This window comes from Stegostoma tigrinum, chromosome 29 (genome assembly GCF_030684315.1).
Source record: "Stegostoma tigrinum isolate sSteTig4 chromosome 29, sSteTig4.hap1, whole genome shotgun sequence".
NCBI classification, from domain to species: domain Eukaryota; kingdom Metazoa; phylum Chordata; class Chondrichthyes; order Orectolobiformes; family Stegostomatidae; genus Stegostoma; species Stegostoma tigrinum.
In genome coordinates, this window is record NC_081382.1 from 17,838,321 (window position 1) to 17,861,518 (window position 23,198).

At 39.5% G+C, this 23,198-nt stretch overlaps 1 protein-coding gene across 2 annotated transcripts in view; it reads right to left on the reverse strand.

The window, feature by feature from the left end:
• cacna1ba (calcium channel, voltage-dependent, N type, alpha 1B subunit, a) overlaps positions 1-23,198 on the reverse strand; it is a 566,885-nt gene that overhangs the window by 249,189 nt on the left and 294,498 nt on the right. For both annotated transcript variants that reach the window (XM_059638405.1, XM_059638404.1), the window contains exon 7: positions 12,659-12,762. In XM_059638405.1, coding sequence (XP_059494388.1) covers positions 12,659-12,762 — 104 coding nt within the window. The remainder of the gene's footprint in view (positions 1-12,658; positions 12,763-23,198) is intronic.

Consider the following 23,198-nt stretch of genomic DNA (forward strand, 5'->3'; position numbering starts at 1 on the left):
TCCTGTACTCAGCTTTCAAATTCGACCTTCCAAAATGCATCACCTCGCATTTATCCAGGTTGAACTCCATCTGCCACCTCTCAGCCCATCTCTGCATCCTGTCAATTGAAATTGAGCCCAGGCCCCTGGTGCTGTGAGGCAGCAGTGCTAACTGCTAAATGATCAAACCACCTGCAGCCACTGTGCCATCTACCAAATGATTCCCAAATCCCCCTCTCCTGCTGCCTTCTGCAGTCTTTCTCAATTTAAATAACAGTCATCTCCTTTATTCTTTCTGCCAAAGTGCACCACCATTCCATTCAACTTCTGTCTTTTCTTCAATTGCTTTCAATGACGTAGATTATTTATTTTTCTTTACTTGGCAATGTAATGATTTTTTAAAAACAATTGTGAGAGCCCATAAATTAACAGTAAATTTCAATACTTAGAAAGATTAAACCACCTTGGCTCCTTTAGGTTAAAGGACCACTTGTTACCAGCAGCTAATTTATATACTAGTAAGTAATATTGAGCATGCAGGCCTCGTACCAGTTGCATGTCACAGTGTAACTGCGTTTCAAATGAGATCTGGCTAGGTGTTTTCAATAAAGGAACAATGAAGGGCAAAATTGTCAAAGAAGAAGAGACTGGAATTGGACAGGTAATTCACCGGAGGTTCACTGATGATGTTACCTAGAATGGTGACAAAACGTCTGAAAACGAACATTCCAGCTCAGCGAGCAAACTTACATCCAGGTAATTTCCCTATAAGTTGGTATGCTGCTCTCTCATGTAGAATCCCTAAAGTGGGGAAGCAAGCTATTTGGCCCATCAAATCCAAACTGACCCTTTGGAGAGCATCATACACAGAACCATCCCCTACTCTGTCCCTGTAGCTCTGTATTTCCAAATGGCCAATCCACCTAACCAGCACAACTTTGGACTGTAGGAGGAAACTGGTGGACATGGAGGAAAGTCACGCAGAGAAGGGAAGAATGTGCAAACTCCACACAGTCACCAGAAGGTAGAATTGAACCTATGTCCCTGTGTGACAGCAATGCTAACCACTGAGCCACAGTGCCGCCTCTCTTTGAAACCATGTTTTTTACAGAAGAGCCGGGTGTAATGGCAACATGCATACAAACAGTGGGTAGATATAAGCCAAACAAATGCCAATCTCCTATTGACTGAAATTTTTCCAAAACACAACTGAGAGATGCAGGCAACCTCCTTCTAACAATAGGAGACAGTAAATATTAACCCTTCAAATAACATGAAATATTCAACATTAACCCATTCAACAACAGGAAAGAGCCAACATTACTTATACTGGTATTTCATGGGTTAATAATTAATCTATTCAACAACAGGGGATAGTCAACATTGATCTGTCCAACACCAGGAGATAGTCAAAACTGGGGGAGGCAATGGCCTAGTGATATTATTGCTGGGCTTTTTTCCAGAGATCCAGGTTATGTTCTGGGGAACCAGGTTCAAATTCTGCCACTGCAGATGGTGGAATTTGAAATCAATATTTAAAAAAAACCTAGAATTAAGAGTCTAATGATAGCCACGAAACTATTGTCAGATATCAGGAAAAATCCATTTAATTCACTACTATCCTTTAGGAAAGGAAATTGCCATCCCTACCTAGTCCAGCCTACATGTGACTCCAGATCCACCGCAGTGTTGTTGACTCTTAACTGCCCAGTGGGCAATGAGGGATGGGTGATACATACTGATCTAGCCAGTAATGTCCATATCCCACAAATGAAGTTTAAATTAAAATTAACTCCTCCAATACCATGGGAGAGAGTCAATATTAATCTGTTCACCACCAGGACACAGTCACCATTAACCTAGATATTTTCTAATCAACATCTGCATAAATGTTTTGCCACACCTCTGGACCAGTGGGACTTGCACACAGCCAATTTTTCATTCTGACTTGAACCTGATTGAAAAATGAAAAGGGGAGAAATATGTACAGAGTCTTTCTTCTCCCAAAGCTGACAGTGTAGAAATACCCCTGGAGAGTTGGCATTTGAGAACTTGCGCTAGGAACTTTGATAATCCCTCCTCTGTAGGAACAAGTGCAGACAATATTTCCAGCTCACACCACACTATGAATACCGCTGGCATAGGAACAGCAGAAGTGAGAAACAGACGGTTATAGTAATAGTTTTAAACAGGTGTGAAAAGATTAGAGGATTAACTCAGCAGCAAGCTCTGTTCATAAGCTGCAAGCATGTTTATAAATCATTTTCCCGTTAACAATCAAGCTTCAGGAAAAAATATTTATGTCAGGTGTGGCGCTAGGTTAAATTCAGATTAGTTGTTCTATTTATTATCATGGTTATGTTGAGGCCCAGTTTTAATACAAGCTGCTTATTATAAAGGATAAGTGTGAATGGATTTAAAGTCATTGTCACTGCATGTTGACAGGCTATGGAGTTATTCATTCTCCTACTAAAGACAATAACACTACATCTTGGCTGGCTGGGCACGGCTGCAACAGCACTCAGGAAGCTCAGCATCATCCAAGACACAATAAACCATCCACCACCTTAAAGATTCATTCTGACACACCATGGCTATAAATGTGCACTATCTACAGGAAATGCTGCAGTGAATTGCCAAGATTTCTTCAGCAGCATTTTTGAAACCTTCTCAGCTTCTCAGCTGCTGGAGGTCAAGGATGAGCAGATGTGTGCAAACACGTCACCTCCAAGTAACACACTCATCCTGAATTGGCGCATAGACCCCTGATCCTTCATCTTTGCAGGATCAAAGTCCTGGAAATCCCTCCCTGTGAAACAACAGCCTTATCAGATGGTCTGCAGTGATCTAAGAAGGTGGTTCACCACCACCTTCTCAATGGCAAATGTGCATGGAGTTTCTAACGTCCTGAGGAAAAAGAAATGAAAACTACTCACAACTTTATAAACATTGTGCATAGACATTTGGGATTTGGACTGTGAATCAGGTATGAATTAAGATGAGGAGACAGGCGCTCGGCTCCCTCAACTGCTGATGTGAAACTTTTTTCTTGTGCCCCATTAACAGATATTACACTCAGATATTATGGCCATTTTAAGCAGTTGAAGAATAAAGAGTTAACTATATTTTTACTAACAAAGCCTGTGCTTAAAGAGCTGTATCTTGTTTATATTATCAAGACGGAACTGGGACCTAAGTATGTGGGATCTCAGTCACGTTGTCCTTTGCAACCTCAGGCTACAGTTCAGTTTATTAGAACTTGCTAATGTTCACTTACCTGAGCGCAGACCTGATCATACAAGAGCAGAATCTTATCCCCTGCCACTTTAAATGCACTTTAATTTGATCTAGTACCTCAGTGACAATTGCTGAAGGTTTCTCAGCAGAGAAACGTGCAATCACATAATATAAAAAATGTATTGAAAATGTATTGTTTATATCATGATGAATTGAGAATACACAGAAAACTGAATGAAACTGACTTACAAACACACTCCACTGCTTACAGTTTCGTTCCTTTCTCCCCCATTTTCCTGATGGGGCTCTTTTGTGCTAGCTCTGCAGGAGTTGGTTAACCTCAAGACTCTTTGTCAAAGTGGAACACTCCATGGGAAAGTCAGCTCAGTGAATACTGTCAGCTTATTTGACCATAGGGAATGTTATAGCTAATCTCCATCTTTAGGCGTTGGGATGTCATGTTGCAGCCGTACAGGACATTGGTGAGGCTACTTGTAGAACACTGCATACAAGTCTGGTCACCCTTCTGTAGGAAGGATGTTGTTAAACTCAAGAGAGTACAGAAAAAGTTTACAAGGATGTTGCCAGGGTTGGAGGGTTTGAGTTATAGGAAGAAGCTGAATAGGCTGTGGTTATTTATACCTGGAATGTCAGAGGCTGCAGGGTGACCTCATCGAGGTTTTGAAAATCATGGATATGGTAAATAGACAAGGTCTTTTCCCCAGGGTAAGGGAGTCCAAAACTAAAGGTTATAGGTTTAAGCTGAAAGGGGAAAGATGTAAAGGGGATCTGAGGGGAACATTTTCACACAGAGGGTGGTGCGTGTCTGGTATGAACTACCAGATGAAGTGGTGGATGCTGGTACAATTACTACATTTAAAAGGCATCTGAATGGGTACATGAATTGGAAGGGTTTAGGCAGATATGGACCAAATGCTGGCAAATTGGACTAGCTCAGATTTGGGGATGTCTGGTTGGCACAGATGAGTTGGACCAAAGAGTCTGTTTCCATGTTGTATAACTGTCCGACTCCATGTTTGCTCACAGAAGTTTTCAACAGCGATCACTTCATAAGAACAACGAGTAGAATTTCTGGGCATCAATACTCTCTTTTAAAGCTCAGTGAAACACAACATCAGGTCCTTCTTTAAAGTCTCTGTAAGAATATTTATCATATCAATGTGAACTGTGACTAGTTGTTAACATGTAATAAATGATATGTTGTTATCTACAAGGGTCTTCTCTAGTTAGACAAGTGGTTTTCTTCTGCCATACAAAACCAAGCAAGCCCTGTCATTTCCTACACTTAACAAGGAAGACAGCAAATATCCTCAACTTAAATATATCTCTGTGTGTAATGCTGTAGACAGCCACGTGGCTTTTTCTCTTGAGCTACATTTTCAGCTAAAAGTATTGTAACCTTTAGCTGCTGGAGAACAACAGTTAAAAATGACCAAAGACTCAGAAAGAATGTTATGGGGGTGGACATTAAGAGGACTAAAAGGCAAGGTAATGAGGATGTTACATTTCACCTCTCCAAAACTCCAAAGACCCAAATACATCTGAGTGGAGAATCTGAGGCAATCTCAGAATATTGCCATGGTAATAGGAATAATATAGTGAATCTCCTACCCCATTACCTAAATGCCCCCAGGGCAACGCAAAGGAATATGCTTGCTCTTCGGTCATAAACTGAACAGATAGAATATTGAATGTTTTACAAGATATCAGTCACTGAATAAGGAAACATTAAGTGTAGAGGTATTAAGAATTGAGGAGTAATAATCTGGACCAAGAAATTTATGTCACAAGGCCTTAAGTTTGTCTTCAGAATAAAACAGTGATGCATGTCGTAAATAGTTCAATAGCCAATATAAATCTGTAGCTTGTGGTCAGTATGAACAATGCAGAAAGAATGGTTTCAAGCCATTCCTCAAAATTAACACAAGCACTATCATTTCGCCGACAGGAATGATCAAAAACACAGCCATTGGCAGGCTGAAAAACTGGGGATGAAAAATCCATTTCCTCTGTACAAGTCAGCAAACAACATTAAATACTGGCCACCATGAAATACTGGCCACCATGAACAAGAGTTTTCCCAGCTATTGGAGAAACTGCTTTCCTGTTTTAAAGTTGCTCTGAATTTGGTGAGACATTATAAATGAGACAATGTCTGCAGTAGTGAAACTGGGAGTCAACAACACAGAATCACTTCAGGAAGTGACTGAAACAACAATCTTTTTCTGATATTTTTGTCACACCAGAAAACAACAACAAGGAACAAAATTATTTGAGTTCTGTTTTAAGAGGCAAGACAATTAAGTAGTTCTTATCTCAATAGGCCAAATGAGTGAATGAATAAGAATAACAGTTTAATGCTTAAAATAGCGATTCAAATATCAAGTATTGGCACTGACATCACTACATTACTGATAAACCTGTAAACTGTACTCACTACAGAAAAGACGGAAATCACAGTGAACAGGTCACAGCATAATACAGAATCTAATTCTCACTTAGATGTAAGGTAACACATGAAATAAAGGAACTAAAGCACTGGGGAAATTATGGAGCTGTAACAGCCTTCTAATAGAGAATGTGGCAGGACAAATAATCTCAGCAACATAGATTATGGATTCAACACTAACTAATGCAAATAGCCAAATTAGAAAAACACCTGAAGGAATCTGTCAACTTACAAGGGAATGATTAAAATAGCATTTACTTAACAGTGCAGATTAAATCTTTTAAAGTATCATTGGATCATACTTAATTTACAAGTCTTCAGATAGAAAACAACTTATTCTCAATGCAGAGATTAATCATGTAGATCTAGAATACTACCTTTTAGTTATGAACAAAATGTAGTCAAGCAATTTGTGATGGGTTACCAGCCTCTTTGTTCTATAATAACTGAATACCGGTCACGTCTTTCATTTCACACATCCTCCCATTGTTAAGAAAGCACCCACAATTTAGATAATAATCCTCAATATGGTTTTTTAAAATCCATTCAGCATTAGCATGGGGGGATTAAGAATGATGATCTTTCAAAACTATTTTGCCCAGTGTATAGAAACAGGTTTAAGGCTATCTACAAATAGCCAAATTAGAAAATATAAATCTGTAGGAATCTGCATCTGCACTCAAGTTTCAGGAGGTGACAGATCTGGCATCTGATGAAGATAGTGGCAGAGAATTGATCTCCTGGTGTCCAAGCTTCCAATTTTTAGCAAACCAGTAGATCATTTCGATGATCAAGTCAACTGAAAATGCATCAATCTTGCATCTAAATCCATCTGCTGGTTGTCCAACGGCCAGAATGATAGATTGAATGGCCTCCTTTCTGTGCTGTATTGTGCTAACTCTGTAACCTTCTCCAAGCTCAAATATGCTCCCTCACACCTGCCCTTTTTTGGGGAAACTCCCTTCCTTGGTATCACGATTGGAAGAATCCCCTTCAGTCGTTTACATCAAACTCTGTGGAAGTACAATCTCCACTCCTTCTTTAAGATTTCCTTAAAGCCCACCTCTTGGACAAACTGTTTTGATTACTGTAACTTATGGAACTCCCACCACTAATTGCTGTTACCATAATATGCTCTGTATATAAGCAATGACCAGTTCAGCCATTGTACGTTAAAGCAATTCATTTTGGTGTCAGTGTTAAGCTTCATTTTATTCTTCTAACAAGCTGAAGCTAGCCTAAATATTGCAGCATGGAATCAATCAATGCTGCTAAAGATGTAAGATCAGACTATGAACTCAATTTGTGGATGATGTTGATTGCTCATTTCTCTTTCTCTTGCCCTCTCTATTGTAAAGTTTTTGATTAAACTAATTACTACATATTAACAAAATTACAAATGCATGGGAACATCGAGGTAAAAATTCAGTGTAATATATATTCAGTAGAACTGCTCAAAAGAGTCAGCAGGCTGACTAGGTCATAAAACACATTCAAACAGAAATGGCTGGAGAAACTCAGGAAATCTGGCAGCATCAGTGGAGAGGAAGTAGCATCACTATTTCAAGTCCTGCATCCCTTCTTCAGAATGCTAGGGAATGGTAGTATTTATGCTTATGACAGGTGTGTGAGAGTGAGTGGATATTGGAGATGGAGCCAAGGTAGAGAGAGAGAGAGAGAGAGAGAGAGCACAAGTTAAAAGGGTGGGCAGACAAAGGGATTGTTGACAGTAAGCCAGAAGATAAGAAAGTTGGCTGTAACAATGGGGATAATAAAATGTGAGGCTGGATGAACACAGCAGGCCAAGCAGCATCTCAGGAGCACAAAAGCTGACGTTTCAGGCCTAGACCCTTCATCCTCTCTGATGAAGGGTCTAGGCCCGAAACGTCAGCTTTTGTGCTCCTGAGATGCTGCTTGGCCTGCTGTGTTCATCCAGCCTCACATTTTATTATCTTGGAATTCTCCAGCATCTGCCGTTCCCATTATCTCTGTAACAATGGGGACTATGATTTGTTGAAAATGATTGTAATGAAAGTAGCCCATTTCTTGGCAGAATATGGGGTGGGAGCTCAGTAGTGGACATGGAAGGAGGTAGTCATTGCTCTAAAATTGTTAAACTCAATGTTAAGTCCTGAAGGCTATAAGGTCCTGAAGTGGAAAGTGAGGCGTTGTTCCTCCAGCTTGTGTTGACCCTTGCTGGAGCACTACAGCTGGCCTGAGGCAGAGATGCTGGTGTGTGAGCATGGTGGTGTGTTGAAGAGGCAGGCACCTGGAAGGTGGGGGACATTTATACAGACAGAACGTAGGTGTTCTGCAAATTGATCACGCAATCTGCATTTTGTCTCTACAATGTAGAGGAGACCACATTGTGAGCAGTGAATACAGTAGACTGGATTGAATGCAAGTAAATAAAGTGTGGGGCAGGATGAACACAGCAGGCCAAGCAGCATCTCAGGAGCACAAAAGCTGACGTTTCGGGCCTAGACCCTTCATCCAGCTCCACACTTTATTATCTTGGATTCTCCAGCATCTACTGTTCCCATTGTCTCTGAATGCAAGTAAATCACTGCTCCACCTGTAAGGTGTGGCTGGTGCTTTGGATAGTAAGGAGGGAAGAGATAAACAGGCAAGTATTGCATCTTGTGCAATTGTGTGGGAGGCGTTGGGAATGCAGGAGGAGAACACCAAGTTGTCAGGAGGAAATGGTACCTGCAGAGTATATCCCAGCCCAAGTCCTGTTGTAAAATGAGATTTTGTTTCAGCACAATCAACAATTTTTCACTGACTCATAGTCTCCATTATCACGTATCTAGATACTCTACTTGCCTGGCTTACGATAAACAATCCCTTTGACTGCCTTCTCTCTCTCTCTTTCTCTCACTCTTGCTCTCTCTCTCTCTCTGTCGGGGATCCTTCTCCAGCTATCAACTCACTCCAACGTCCCCTCCCACCATCCATCACCCTGCTAACCCCCTGTCTTCAGTATAAGTACTATCCTTTCCGAATTACTGTCAGTTTTGAAGACGAGTCACTGGACTTGAAACATTAACTTTTATTTTCTCTTCTCAGAGGCTGGTTTCTCCAGCAATTCCTGTTTCAGATCTCCAGTATCTGTAGTTCTTCGACTGATTTCATTTGACAATGATAACACAGTTTATAATTTTTTTTTGGTGCTGCCAAATATTTCACTCCATTTGCACAAAATAAATGATGTCGGTGTTAGGGTAGTAGGCTGCAGTTATTAAACAGGCCTTTGTATGGTGTAAAGAAGTCCTCCCCTTAAGTTGTTGCTGCTAAATGGTAAGATATACCTTGTTAGAAAGATGTTGGCAGACAGGATGTACATGATCCCATTTTTTAAAAAAAGATTGAATTGGAATGATGTAAGACCTATTGATCTAAATCAAAACTTCCACCCAGAAATGTACTTCCCCCTTTGTTCCACCTCATAAAACTGCAGAAACTGAAATGTTTTGTGTAAGGTGTGGTGAGAGTTGACTTTTGGTACATGGGCTGGTGGCGATCAAAGTGAAGTCTGACAGCACAGGATATTACAGTTCTCTCCACATCCCTGTGAAAGAAATATCTATTTTTTGTTCAACTTTGCGCAGAACTATTCATCTGGACAATCAAAGTTCAAGAACAGTGAGAGATAAGAGGGGCCATTTCTTTTGACTTCCTATCAATCTGAAATGTTTTGTTCTGGCTTTCGAAGGCTTGATGAAAGGCTAACACCTTCTCTTCCCAGGGTAGTTCTTCAGTAAAGAAGCTCTTCTTATCTCATGGTAAAATAACATAGTCCTAATATGATTTCATGTGGTGTACTGCGTCTAATAGTCTCTAACTGGTGCTCCATTGAAAAGGACTCCCAGTGTTTGACTAGAAATAATGAAAGGGTATTTGGCAGTATCATTATGGAAATGTAGTAATAATATACATCTAAAGGCATCAGCGAGAACTTTCACAGAGGGTGACCATTTTGTACAGTTTCTGTAGTCCTTGCACCCCGGGCGAATCTTTCTTTGGTATTACTGGCATAACAAGCCTTGCAAAATGAATATAATTTCTGCATTAGCTTTACTTATAATGGTTTAACAAAGTCAAATATCAGATAAAGGTGCTGACCCAAGGAATGAATGAATGCTTGGATTTGACATTGAATCATTATTACTGTTCAGCAATGATCTGATTTCATGAAAGCTTTATTTTCTTCAGGCTGCACTCCTACAGATATCGGCTATATTTTACAAGGTTATTGTAAGGATATTATATGCAATTCTTCAGATGTGACTCTGGTTAGATGGTTGAAATAGAAGCATTTGAATTAGTCATTAAAAGACTGCAGGATTTTTATTTACAAAGTTCTTTGCCCATTGTAGAACTGTGTGTGTCAGGAATGAAAAATTGATCTCATAGGCAAGACTCTTCCATCTGCTTTCTTTTGTAAAATGTAACTAGATTAAATATTAATTAAATTGCTACTCACTCTTTCTCACAGAGAAGTTGATGGTTATCATCTCAAATGCTCAAAAACAAGAATTTGCTTTTTAATTTCTATTCAAATCAAATACCCCCTTATGCAGACATTTCAAAATAGGTTTTTGGGTCCAAGAGTGTATCAGCAAGGTCAGAAATTATAGTCCAGGCCTAACTCACCTTGAAAACATTGGTAGTGAGCTGATTTTTCAACCAGTGTGAGGTAGGCAATCCAACTATGCACGCTCAAGTCATGAAGGAATTGTAATAAATGCCTGAGTTGCGATAGCTCATTGGTCAGCTCTCCTGCCTCACAGGGTTCGATTCCAGCCTTGTGTGAGTTTTGGTGTGGAATTTTGCACATTCTCCCAGTGCCCGTGTGAGTTTTCTCTGGGTACACAATCCAAAAATGTACAGGTTAAGGGGACTGGTCATGCTAAATTTCCCGTAACATCCAGGGATGTGCAGGCTACTTGGGCTAGTCATGGAAAATGAGGTGTTATGCGACATAGTAGATGCTTGGGTCTGGGTGGGATGCTGTTTGGTGCTGATTTGATGGACCAAGTGCCCTCCTTCTGCACTGTAAGTGTTCTATAAATCTACATGTGGGAAATTGGAGTTGATGAGGACTCCATGTGCCACTAAATAAATCCCATCTCAGATATCAATTACATTCTTCAGCTTTAAGCATAGAAAATAGGAGAAAGAGTGGGCCATTTGGCCCTTCAATCCAGCTGCACCATTCAATACGCTCTTGGTTGCATATCCAATTCGGTACTCTTTGATCTGTTTACCTCTATGAACTATATCTAACTTCTCTTTTAAAACATTCAATGTTTTGGCCTCAATCACTTTCTGTGACAGAGAATTCCAGTGTAATCACTTCCTGGATGAAGATGTTTCGTTACCCTGCTGGGTAACATCATCAGGGTACCCTCCGATGAAGTGCTGTTGTGTTTTCCTGCCTGGTATTTAAACTCTGAAGTCAATTGAGCTGGATTACTTCACTTCTGGTTCTCCTTTGAGATGGAGTGTATATGGTCTCGAGGTCCACATGGATAAGGACAGCCACCAATTCGACTGGGACGACACCAAGATCCTGGGACAAGTGTGGCAGAGACAAGCATGGGAATTCCCAGAAGCGTGGTACTCCACGAAGAAAGCCATCAACAAACACACAGAACTCAACCCCATATACTCCACTGCGAAGGAAAGCTGGAAGTGAGGTAACCCAGCTCAAAGGACTCGAGAGTTTAAATAACAGGTGAGAAAACACATTGGTGCTTCATTAGAGGCTGCACTAATGATGTTACCCAGCAAGGTAACGAAACGTCTGTGAAACAACAAACCAGCTCGGTGAGCCAACCTACTATAACATCCACAACCCGAGCTACAAGTCTACTCTAAAACTTTATGTGAATGAGCCCTTAAAATGTCACAGAATTCATGTGTATGGGCCAAGAACTGGTAAAGTGGGACTTGTGTAGATAGGTCAATGCAGACCTCATGGGCTGAAGGATCTCTGCTATACTGTATGGCTGTATGACTAAGACTTTAAACAGCTGAGCCCCTATACTTAGGCTGTGACGCTTGGTTCTATGCCCCTCAATCACCAGGTACATCCTTGCTGCTTTTATCCTGTCTAGATCATTTTTCCTTGGACCACCTTCAGGCTTTTAAGAGCCAAGGTTAATTTGCCTTAATAACCACTTCCTGATTAATCATCTACTCTTTTTAACTTTAGCCATGTCTGGGACCAAGCTTGGGCACACAACCAGCTTTTACCCCTCTGAAAAAAAATCCTTCTGAGAAATAAAACTAAACTGAGATATTTCTACAAGATAAACTGAGGTTGCTAGAAAAACTCAGCAAGTTTGGCAACATCTTTGAAGAGAAAGCAGAGTTTGTATTTCAGATTCAGCGAGCCTTCTTCGGAACAGTTCTGAAAGAGTCACTGAACCCGAGACATTAACTCTGCTTTCTATCCACAGACACTGGCAGGCTTGTTGAATTTTTCCAGCAATCTCTATTTTTGTTTCTGATTTATAGCATTTGCAGTTCTTTCAGAGTTTTTTTGAGACATTTCTGCACTGATTGAGTTTGGAAGTCTCAATGTGTCCAGAAAGCTAAGCATTTAATTGCAGTGGTACAAATTGTTCTGAAAATGGCAGAGATTTGCAAAAGTAGTTTGTGCTTTTTAAAGCAAACATCTTCAATAGAATCAACATTTCTGACAGTATAACACGTGAACGAGCATGTTTCCATTCAAATGCCATTTCATCAGTATAGCGTCCCTGATAAGATTGATCACAGCCCACGTGCTAGAGCTTCAACTTTCTCATTGAAGTGAAGGCATTGCTGACAGGTCATAGATCAAAGGAAAACTGATTCTTACTTAGAAAATGATTCTGCCATCAAGAGGTTCCTGTCACATCCCTATTTTTTCTGTGCTCCAAAATATTCAAATCAGTGGTTTAGAAATTTCCATTCACTTACCCGGACAAAACACCCAAAACAAGGTTGAGCATGAAGAAAGATCCAATGATGATCAGTGGGATAAAATATAACCAATTCCAGACATTCCCTGAGGCATCGTTTGCCTGTCAAATAAATAAAACAGAACTCTCGTGAAATGGGAGAACTGGCAAAGACTTCTGTACAGTCAGCTATAAAATTAAATAATGTAGACCTGAATAAGCCAACTTCAATCTTATAAACAAATTAAACTGTGCAAAAATATTCTGTTTGTTGGTGTCAGTTTTATTTACCTTGCTCTTCGATCCTTTTGTTACTGCACATTTTAAATTCAACAAATACATTTGGCAATATCTGAGAGTATTGCCATTCATTCCAGTGGTATGACAAACGGCCTTTTGCCCATCTAATTCACTGTTTTATTATCCTAACACTGTTATTTCTGTTGGATGCTCATATAGAAGATTCCAAAAGGCTGGAACTCATGGCCCAATGCATGCACCTCAAAGATGTACCTTTGCTTCCCCAAAAAAGATCCATCAGAGGCGGCAGATTACCCTTGACTCCTTTACCTCAATCGGGGAATTATAGGCCCAATTTATGTTCATCTTTAATTTCACTGCCTAAATAAAGGCAGTAGATTTACTCCAGTCAATGCAAGGAGAAGGCTTGCATATGATCCCTGATCTAACATCCAGCTATATTTTCAATGAGCAATCTCTGATGCTGTGATGTTGACTTTTGAATTAATGCTTTTGCAAAATCAATTACGTAATAAGGTATGGATTAAACTGAAGGCAAGTTGAAGGCTTTGCTAATAACACTGAAGGTAAAGCAATCAATGGAAAGAATCAAATCTGAGGATACTAGGGAGAATCTGAAACATCTTTGAAAGTACAGCATGAAGATGTCATACACCACCATATTAAACTAACACACTTTTAAAAGCTTTTCAGTTTTAAATGCAACTTAATACATATCCCAGTTATACTACAATTAAATATATAAATCAAATAACCCAACAAAAGGCACTAACTACTGATATCTGAATGATACACTGCACTTGGTGCTGGTGTGGAGAAAAATGGTCATAATAAAACTGTTGGATCAAACCCACTCAGAATGTTACAACCACTGAAGACCATGAGTAATGAACCTCTGCGTAGTGACATTACTTCAGATCCTCTCGTGCCTTTGTGTTTGGTCTTCCAAATCAGATCATCCAATTGTGTTTTGATTACTGTATTTAAAAAAAAGTCGCAACATCTAATCGCTGTGTTTTTTTTTAATAAGCTTTACTGTAAGTCAGATAGTAGCAAACTTCTGCAGTTAATAAAAACCTGTTATGCAATAATTATTTATCTATGGAAAAGTTTCAACATCGCAGCTATTTGAGATCATTTCTGTATTGAAACCTTCTGTTTTGATGTAATGTTTTGTGGCAATCTTCTTGAATTAATCATTTTTATTGGATTAAACAATTCCCATTGGCAAACGCTTAAAAAAGAAGCCAAATTACAGCATGTGCTTGTGCTTAATTACGGTATCAAATTATGCAGTCTTAGTTTGAAACTTTTCAATAACTGAACTGTCCTATGTTATCACAAAGTACTATGTCAACAACCTAGGACAGATTGCAGAACTGGAAATATGTTAATGAGAAGTCAATTTTCAACACCGGTAAAGACAATTCATTGTCTTTGTTGACTGATGCTGCAGATTATTCAATACACAGAACTCTCTTGGACGAAACGTTTCTGAAGCCAAAAATTAAGTGATGCCACGACATTGCTTTTTCTAAATTAGGCAACCATGCATACCATGTCATCAATCCATTTACTCGACACTTTGCACAGTATAAGGAGTTGCTTTCATGCCTTAATTTCCTTTTGGTCTGCAGAACCAACTTCCACCGAAACATGAACTTGATTGAGTTGTTCACTGAATATCGCATGCATAATATTTTGATGCAGTCAGTTGAAAGTCATGAGTTGACTTAGGCTCGCAATTTCTGCGACCAACTGAAATGACCAGGACGATATGTAAAATAGCATCACATCCTAGGATCACAATTTGTTGTATGAAATGCTTAATATCAAAGGGATAAGTCAAATAAAAAATATATCTAACATCTGCAGGTTCAATCAAATGATGTAGTGGGCAGTGAGGAAAGTTATCACAGAGTACAACAGGACATTGATTAGATGGGCCAATGGGCCAAAGTGGCAGATGAAGTTTAACTTAGATAGAGGTGAGATGTTGCATTTTGATTAAGCAAATCAGGGCAAGACTTATACAGTTATTGTTAGGCCCTAGGGGGTGTTGCCAAACAAAGGGACCGAGAGGTGCAGGTGCATTGTTTATTGAAAGTGGAGTCACAGTTGAAGAACGTACTTGATACACTTGCCTTTATTAACCAGTGCATTGAGTACAGGAAGGGTCACCAGGCTCAAAAACGTTAACTCTGATTTCTTTTCACTGATGCTACCAGATCTGCTATGCTTTTCCAACAACTTCTGTTTTTATTTCTGATTTACAGCATCTGCAGTTCTTTTGGTTTTCGTTGAGTATAGGAGATGGGACATGAAATTAACACAGTACAGGACATTGGTTCGACCACTTTTAGAATACTGCATTCAGTTCTAGTCTCCCTGCTACAGGAAAGATGTTGTCAAACCAGAAAGGGTGCAGAAAAAATTCACAATGATGATGCTGGGGGATTGAGGGTTTGCACTATAGGGCGGGGCTGAGTAGACTGGGGCATTTTTTTTTACAGGGTGTCAGAGGCTAAGGGGTAACCTTATAGAGGTTTATAAAGTCATAAAGGGTGTGAATATCTAAGGTCTCTTTCCCAATGTAGGGGCATCTAAAAGTAGAGGGGACAGGTTTAAGATGAGAGGGGAAAGGTTTAAAAGGGACCTGAGGGACAACTTTTTCACACAGAGGGTGTAAAGGTACAAGCTGCCAGAGGAACTGGTGGAGATGGGTACAATTACAACATTTAAAAGGCATCTAGATGAGTATTGAACAGGAAGGGTATGGAGGGATATGGGCCAAATACTGGCAAATGGGACTGGATCAGTTTAGGATATCTGGTCATCATAGTGGAGTTGGACTGAAGGGACAGTATCTGTCCTGTATAACTCTATGATTCTAAATTGAGAAGGAATAACAGTCAAAATGTATTTCAGCCCCAAGCCATGACAACTGCTTGTATCCATGACTGTTTTGGTAATAAATTCAAGTACACATGCTTCAGTCCCAGGGTAGCTTGAAGAAATATAAAGAATACCCTTGTTAATCTAAGCACTAAATGTCTTCACAACTTTTCTAATTTCCACCTCAGTCTGGGTTCCTTTTGCTGTCTTTCCTCTGATGTCCCTGTTACATGTTGGATATACCTGCTTTTATAGGTCAGTACATTAAGTATAAGAGTTGGGATGTCATGATGTGGCTGTACAGGACATTGGTTAGGTCACTTTTGGAATGCTGTGCACCATTCTGGTCTCCCTGCTACAGGCAGCATGTTGTGAAACTTGAAGGGGTGCATAGAAGTTTTATAAGGATGCTGTCAGGGTTGGAGGCTTTAAGCAGTAGGGAGAGACTGATTAGGCTGGGGTTATTTTACCTGTAGCGTGGGAGGCTGAGGGGTGACCTTATAGAAGTTTATAAAATCATCAGGGGCATGGATACAGTGAATATCGAAGATCTTTTTCCTGTGATGGGGTGAGCCCAAAACTAGAGGGCATAGGTTTAAGGTGAGAATGGAAAGATTTGAAAGGAGCCTAAGGGGCAACTTTTTCACACAGAGGGTGGTGCATGTATGAAATGAGCTGCCTGAGGAAGTGGTAGAGGCTGGCACAACTACAACATTTGGAAGGTATCTGGATGGTCATATAAATCAGAAGGGTTTAGAGGGATATGGGCCAAATACTGACAAATAGGACTAGATTAATTTACGATATCTGGTCAGCATGGATACATTGGACCGAAGGGTCTGTTTCTGTACTGTAAAACTCTATGACTCAATGAGTCATCTCTGGTGTGACCGATCATTTCTTTTCAATAACCTGGCTGCTAAACTAATAGCCTGGATAGACACAACGTGCAATAAAAACATCTGCATTCCCTAATGGAAGCTTTTTCTGTTCATGGCTTCTCTCTCAACTACAAAAAATTCCCAGTCCTAAAGAGGATGAGGGCCAAAAATAAAAACAAAATATATTGGAGAGAAGCAGCATGTCGAGCAACATCTCTGGAGTGAGAAATAGTTAATGTTTTGCATTTGCTATGCCTCTTCTTCAGAAGATCAAAAGCCACATGACACCAGGTTATACTCTGACAGGTTTATTTGAAATCACAAGCTTTCTGGGCGTTGTCTTTCACCTGCCGAAGGGGCAGTGCTTCGAATGCTTGTGATAGCAAATAAACTTTGTGTTGTGTGACTTTTGACCTCGTTTACCCTCGTTCAACACCAGCACCTCCACATCATGGCTACCTTCTTCAGAAGAAAGAGAGAACAGGGCTGGTGAAACTTCATTTAGTTCTTGTACCTATAGTCACCCCAGGCTGCTTCATGACTTTTCCATTGTTGTGCAGAGGGCGTCTTTAAATTCTAAGTATCTGAGATGCAATTCTGATTTTGGAGGATTGTGTAAAATGATGAAATCAAATCAGTTACATGTTTAATATCTGTAGAGAGTTTCACTAATATCATTGGAAATCAAATTTCAGAGAGATGGTTAATAGCTAGCTACTCCAGTATCATCAGTCAAAAGTCAAAATGACCTCCTCATTGTTTGAGCTTTTTAATTGTGTCTTCTGAAGATGTACATTTTCTTATTTAACTTGTCATAGCGGAGTTGAGGGAAGTTTAGCTCCAAAGCTTTTTTGAGGATTTTAAAAAGTATTTTTTTTCCATATTGATGAAGTATCAGGAACTTATGCAATTATCATTACCTGGAGTTTGGAGTGAGGGCTCTCGTTCTTTTTGACCACTCTAATTCTCTATTGGCTGCAAGCGTGAGAGATAACAATAGGGTCACAAACAAGAGGGTTTGCTGCCTTTTAATAGTCACCTTAACTGGAAGAAGAGTGTTAGTCCTTATTCTGAAATGTTTTCCCGCACTATTAAGAGCCTGGTAAATCCGCTGACATTGTATTCCAAGCAACGCTTGCCTTATCAATATTGAGGATTGTCTGCTTTATCAGATATTGCAGCAATTTTAAAATAGGTTAGAATGGATTGTGAATTAGAAAGTTTTACTGACACTATCTCTATTCAAAGGGCTTGTATTTTCAAATTGTAGCATGTTTCAGATCCATCATCTCACCCTTCAGCTAGAATTAGGATTCTCAAGTTGTTATGCCAATCAATTGTCAAGTGAGTCCCACTCATCTCACACGAACCGATCTTTTTTCATTAAGTAGGTTATGAAGTGCTTTAGCATGAGGAAATGACCCTGGTGTCGTTTATATCAATCAATCTGCTTTTTTCTTTCAAGCTTATACAATCTTAGTTTCCTGCACAGCCTCATTCATGCGATGATAGTGCTCAGACAGAGGCCATTCAGCTCACTGTATCTGTGCCAGCTTTTTAAAATAACTAATCAATTAGTCCCAACCTTTCCCAGAAAATGCATTCTCATTTCACTCTACCTATTTCACCAAAGGTACACTCTCTACTTACTGCCCATGCTGAAAAGTTCTATCAATTTCCCATTATGTTTCTCTGTTCTAAATTAAGTATGTACAGTGAGACTAATACTCTGTCAGGGCCAACAGAAACACATCAGGATTAGCATAACTATTTTCCACCTATTGTCTGAGGTTGCTTAACACCCTTGGTACATCACAGACAAGCCAGCCACGCTGCGTTTGCTTAGAATTCCACCTGCTGAGCTCTAGCAGTTATTAGGGTGTTTTCATGCCCCACAACTTCAATTTGCTAAGCAAGAAACATCCAATCCATAATTCGGCATTTCGCACAAATAAAAAGCGATTAGTCAGAACGTAGCTCAAACCAGGCGAAGATGTGTAACCCCATATGTTACAGCATCATTAAGCATATTCAGAACATACTGACATGCTCCTGAATGTCAACTATCCAGCAATCCACAGCCTCTTTCCTTGAGAGCTTATTTTAAATAAATTGATTCTTCCCCCTCAAGAAGGAAGTCCACTTTCAATCAATTACTCATTCCATCATAGGCTTTTTCTCATCTACATTTGCTGCTGATCAGCTTACCAGTGAACTTAACAACAGGAAATGTGGGGATCAAATAGCCTGTGATTAGAAAAACAGCAAGTGGTGGGAAGGTGGGTTGCACACATCAGTGCTCAGTTCCTGAGCATTGCGGCAAGCCAGTTGCTCATCATGTAAATGTGGAGAAACATGGAGTACAGACAGAACAACAGAACCCTGTGTGAGTCTGGAGAATGACCTCGGATGCAGAACTGAGAGCACGTGCGTGTATCTACTTCAAAAGATTTAGAAGTAGAACTCACCTCACGCACACACAAATACATCACACACACACACACACACACACACACACACACACACACACACACACACACACACACACACACACACACAATTCTCTTTCTCTCATATACCAGCCAACAATGCCCACATCCCACAAATGAATTAAAAAAACACACACAAACACAATTCTCTCTGTCACACACACACACACAAACCTCTCTCTCTCACACACAAAGTCAAACACATCTCTTTCTCTCACATACACACACACACACACACACACACACACACACCTTTTTCTCACACACAAACCTACTCTCACTCTCTCTCACAACCACACGCATCTCACTCACACACACATGCACATCTCATTCTCTCACACATACGTCACTCTCTCACACACACAAACGCATTTCACTCGCACACACACACAAACACGTTTCAGTCACACAAACACAGACTCAACTCACTCATTTTCACACACGCAAACACACCTCAATCACACACACCTCACACATGCACACTCACACTTAAAAACACACTTCACTCACACACACAACCCAGAGCACATGAAATTCCAGGTTGACAGACAGTCTGCTTCAGAACTCTACTTTCGTATAAATTCTACCAAGGCCAGCTTAGTGGTAAACCAAGATTTATGTTAGCTAAATCCAAATCCTTACCTTGGCCCTAATCTAATTCACCTCCTTAGTGAGCAATATTGGGACAATGTCTATTTCGAGCAAACTCTGCTTCTTAACCAAAAAGGCAAAAACAGGGTTTCACTACTTATTGCTGCTGCTTACGTGATGACTCCAGCTGATGGTACTACCAGACAAATCAGATTCCAGAATTAAAACTAGCTTGATTTTTTTTTGTCTAGTAGTTAAAATATATTTGCAGAAGGATACAGATTTTCTTTGACAACACAAGTTAATTCTACAAAAGAAGAATAAAAAGTAAATAAAGTTATCTAAATATAAAAGTAGGATGATCTTAAATCACACAGCAGAACAATGTTTCAAACTGTCCTCTGACACTACAGAAGCCCAAAGCTTTCTTCACTAGCTCACTATAGAAACTCATCTTGAGCTAAAGTATACACCTATATAACCTTCCTAAAAATTCTACTAAGCTGATTCCCTGCAGCTTCTTTGCAATGGACTGTGAAAGCAATTTAATGATCCTTTCCAATTCTGCTGACATGACATTTTCTCAAGTGTAGCAGCCTGAACACCCTCAATTCTGGTAACCTGTGGATTTTGAACCAAACTCTCCTTGTTTAGAAGCTTCATGAACTACACCTTCTGGTAAGATGACTGGTTCCCCAAACTGCACTGAACTCCTTGAAGGAGAGAAACTAAACTTGCTTCTGAACTCAACTCTTGTTTCCTGAACTGAATTCAAAACAAAACTTGCTCAACCTAAAATTCTTCTGAACTGAAATGAAAGCTCTTAAATCTTTGTCATACTTGTCATAAATCCAGAAAAATTAATATCTTTGCCCAAACACTACAGGGAATCGGCAATTGTCTGCTTTCTTACACTGCTACAATGAGGTCTCTGTCCCGGAAGGACTCTCTGGCTTTTCTAAAATTAAAACCCTTCACATAAGTAACCAACACCCATCTGCCTCTATTTTGGAATCCCAGTCCCAAATGTGATATCAATATAAATTTCATCATACCTTTCATTATACTTGACACTTTTTGGCTAATTTTTTAAATTACTCATTTATTTAAATTATTGAATTATTGCCTTAGAATTATTTATTTTATCACAGAAATTCATATTTAATGTTGTGTCAAAACTTTTCTGTCTGAAATTTTGTCACCAAATTCCTCTGAGAGGAAAATTGAAATATGGCCCCCTTGCAAAAAATGTAGATATCTCTGTGTAAAATAAAGGCCCTGTCTGTCCTCTCAAATTGAAGATCCCGTGGCACTATTTTGAATGAGAACAAGGGAAGTTATCCTTCAGTGTCCTGACCAAAATTAATCTCTTGTGGCGCTTCATAAAAATAGCTTACATGGTCACAATCACATTACTGTTGTTTGAGTATTTAATTGGCTGTAAAGCAATTTGGGCTGCCTTGTAATCATCAAAGATGCTATATAAATGCATATCTTTCATTTTCTTTGTACTGCCATTCACTATTGAAGAAAATAACACTGAGATGAACAGGTGCCCCTAATTGTTAGTACGCAACAGTTCTTTCTAATTAATATTCTCCTGTTTCAATATAATTAGTGATTGGGATAAAGAAAACACATTTGCTCAAAATAAGATGACAACTGCACAGAGAGGCAGTATCAATACTTTTGTTGTGATATTAGTGGATGAACTCTTTAACATGACAAATTGCTAACCTATTTTAAGTCCATTGATTAATAACAAAGAAAAAACAACAGTTTATGAAATCAAGTATGAAATTTATCTATAAGGCATCTGGTAATAGTTCATATGCTTGTTTTTGTTGCATTAAAACACTTCTGCAACAAAAATTAAATCCAAACAAAATTTTCTCTATACAGAGTTCTCTTCTGCTGTTACTGTTGCCTAGATTACACTCTATTTAATTCATAAGCTATATGTAGAAACTAAAAATATTTGATTTGCTTACTATGAATAAATGGCAATAAAATATAATATTACTTAGGTTAAAGTTCAGAAAAAGAAATGTTACTTTAAAAAAAAATAGAACTGACACTGTCTCGGAGATAGTAGGAACTGCAGATGCTGGAGAATCTGAGATAACAAGGTGTAGAGCTGGATGAACACAGCAGGCCAAGCAGCATCTGAGGAGCAGGAAGGCCACATTTTGGGCCGAGACCTTTCTTCAGAGGAAGGGTCTAGGCCCGAAAAGTCAGCCTTCCTGCTCCTCCGATGCTGCTTGTTCTGCTGTGTTCATCCAGCTCTACACCTTGCTATCACAGAACTGAAAGTGACTGGTTTAACGTATAGAATAGCTGAGTAATCTGAGATAATTTATTGCCATAAAAATATTCATGATAATATCAGTCCATTTACTAGCTGTATACTTGTCTGTAAAAAGACCTTAGAATGAATCAGTGCTTGAAATATTGCCTATTAAGAATATATTTGCTTAAAAATTCAATCACTGGAGTAGATTGTCATTGTAATTACTTTTCATTGCCACTTTACGGCTATAACAACAGTGACTCGCCCTCCTTTTATGTCTTACTTGCTTAATACTTAAACAAGGGTGAAAGGAACACAATTATTTGGGGGCAGAATGCAAAAAGTTAATTAGAGAGGTTGGCAACTTGGGAGGAGCATCAAAAAAGTCACAGATTAGCAGAGCTGAAAGTCATTATCATCTCAGAGGATGATCAGGCTGCTCTCTCATTAAAGAGAGACAACTGATGTTGAGTTTAACCTGAGAGTCACCATGCCTCGGCAAGGTTGAGAAGGCAGGGTCATTATGGTGACCTCAGTTGGTGTAGGAATCAAGCTATTAATTAAAAAACCTGAGAAGAAAAGTCTGGAGGTAAAAAGATAATAATTTCAGTCTTTACTGCATGCACTATTTTGAGCAAAATCACCAATTTTCTGTACGTCTGTGAGTCCCCGCGCAGTCTCAAGTAATGCTTTCTTTTATTTCTGAATCGACAGGTCTATTTTTCTGAAATACCTATATGACAACCTATTCAAATAAAATTATCCCCTTATTACATGGGATGTGGGCATCACTAGCATTTTGCTGCCCATCCGTAATTGAACAGATGGCTTGTTGAGGCCATTTTTAGGGCAATTAAGAGTCAATCACATTGCTATGGTTGTGGAGTCACAGGCAGGCCAGACTTGATCAGGATGACAGATTTAATCCTTCCTTTAAAGGCATTAGTGAACTAGGTGGTCATGGTCACAACCACTAAAACCAGCTTTCAATTCCAGACTCGAATTTACTTATTGGACCCCTGTCCCCAGAGCATCATCCTGCACCTCTGGATTCCTAGTCCAATGACATGACCATCTTCTCTCCTGAAGCATTGCCCCTTGAAGAGCTGATTATAGTTTGGAATTGCAGCCAGTCGTAAATAAAACTTTCCT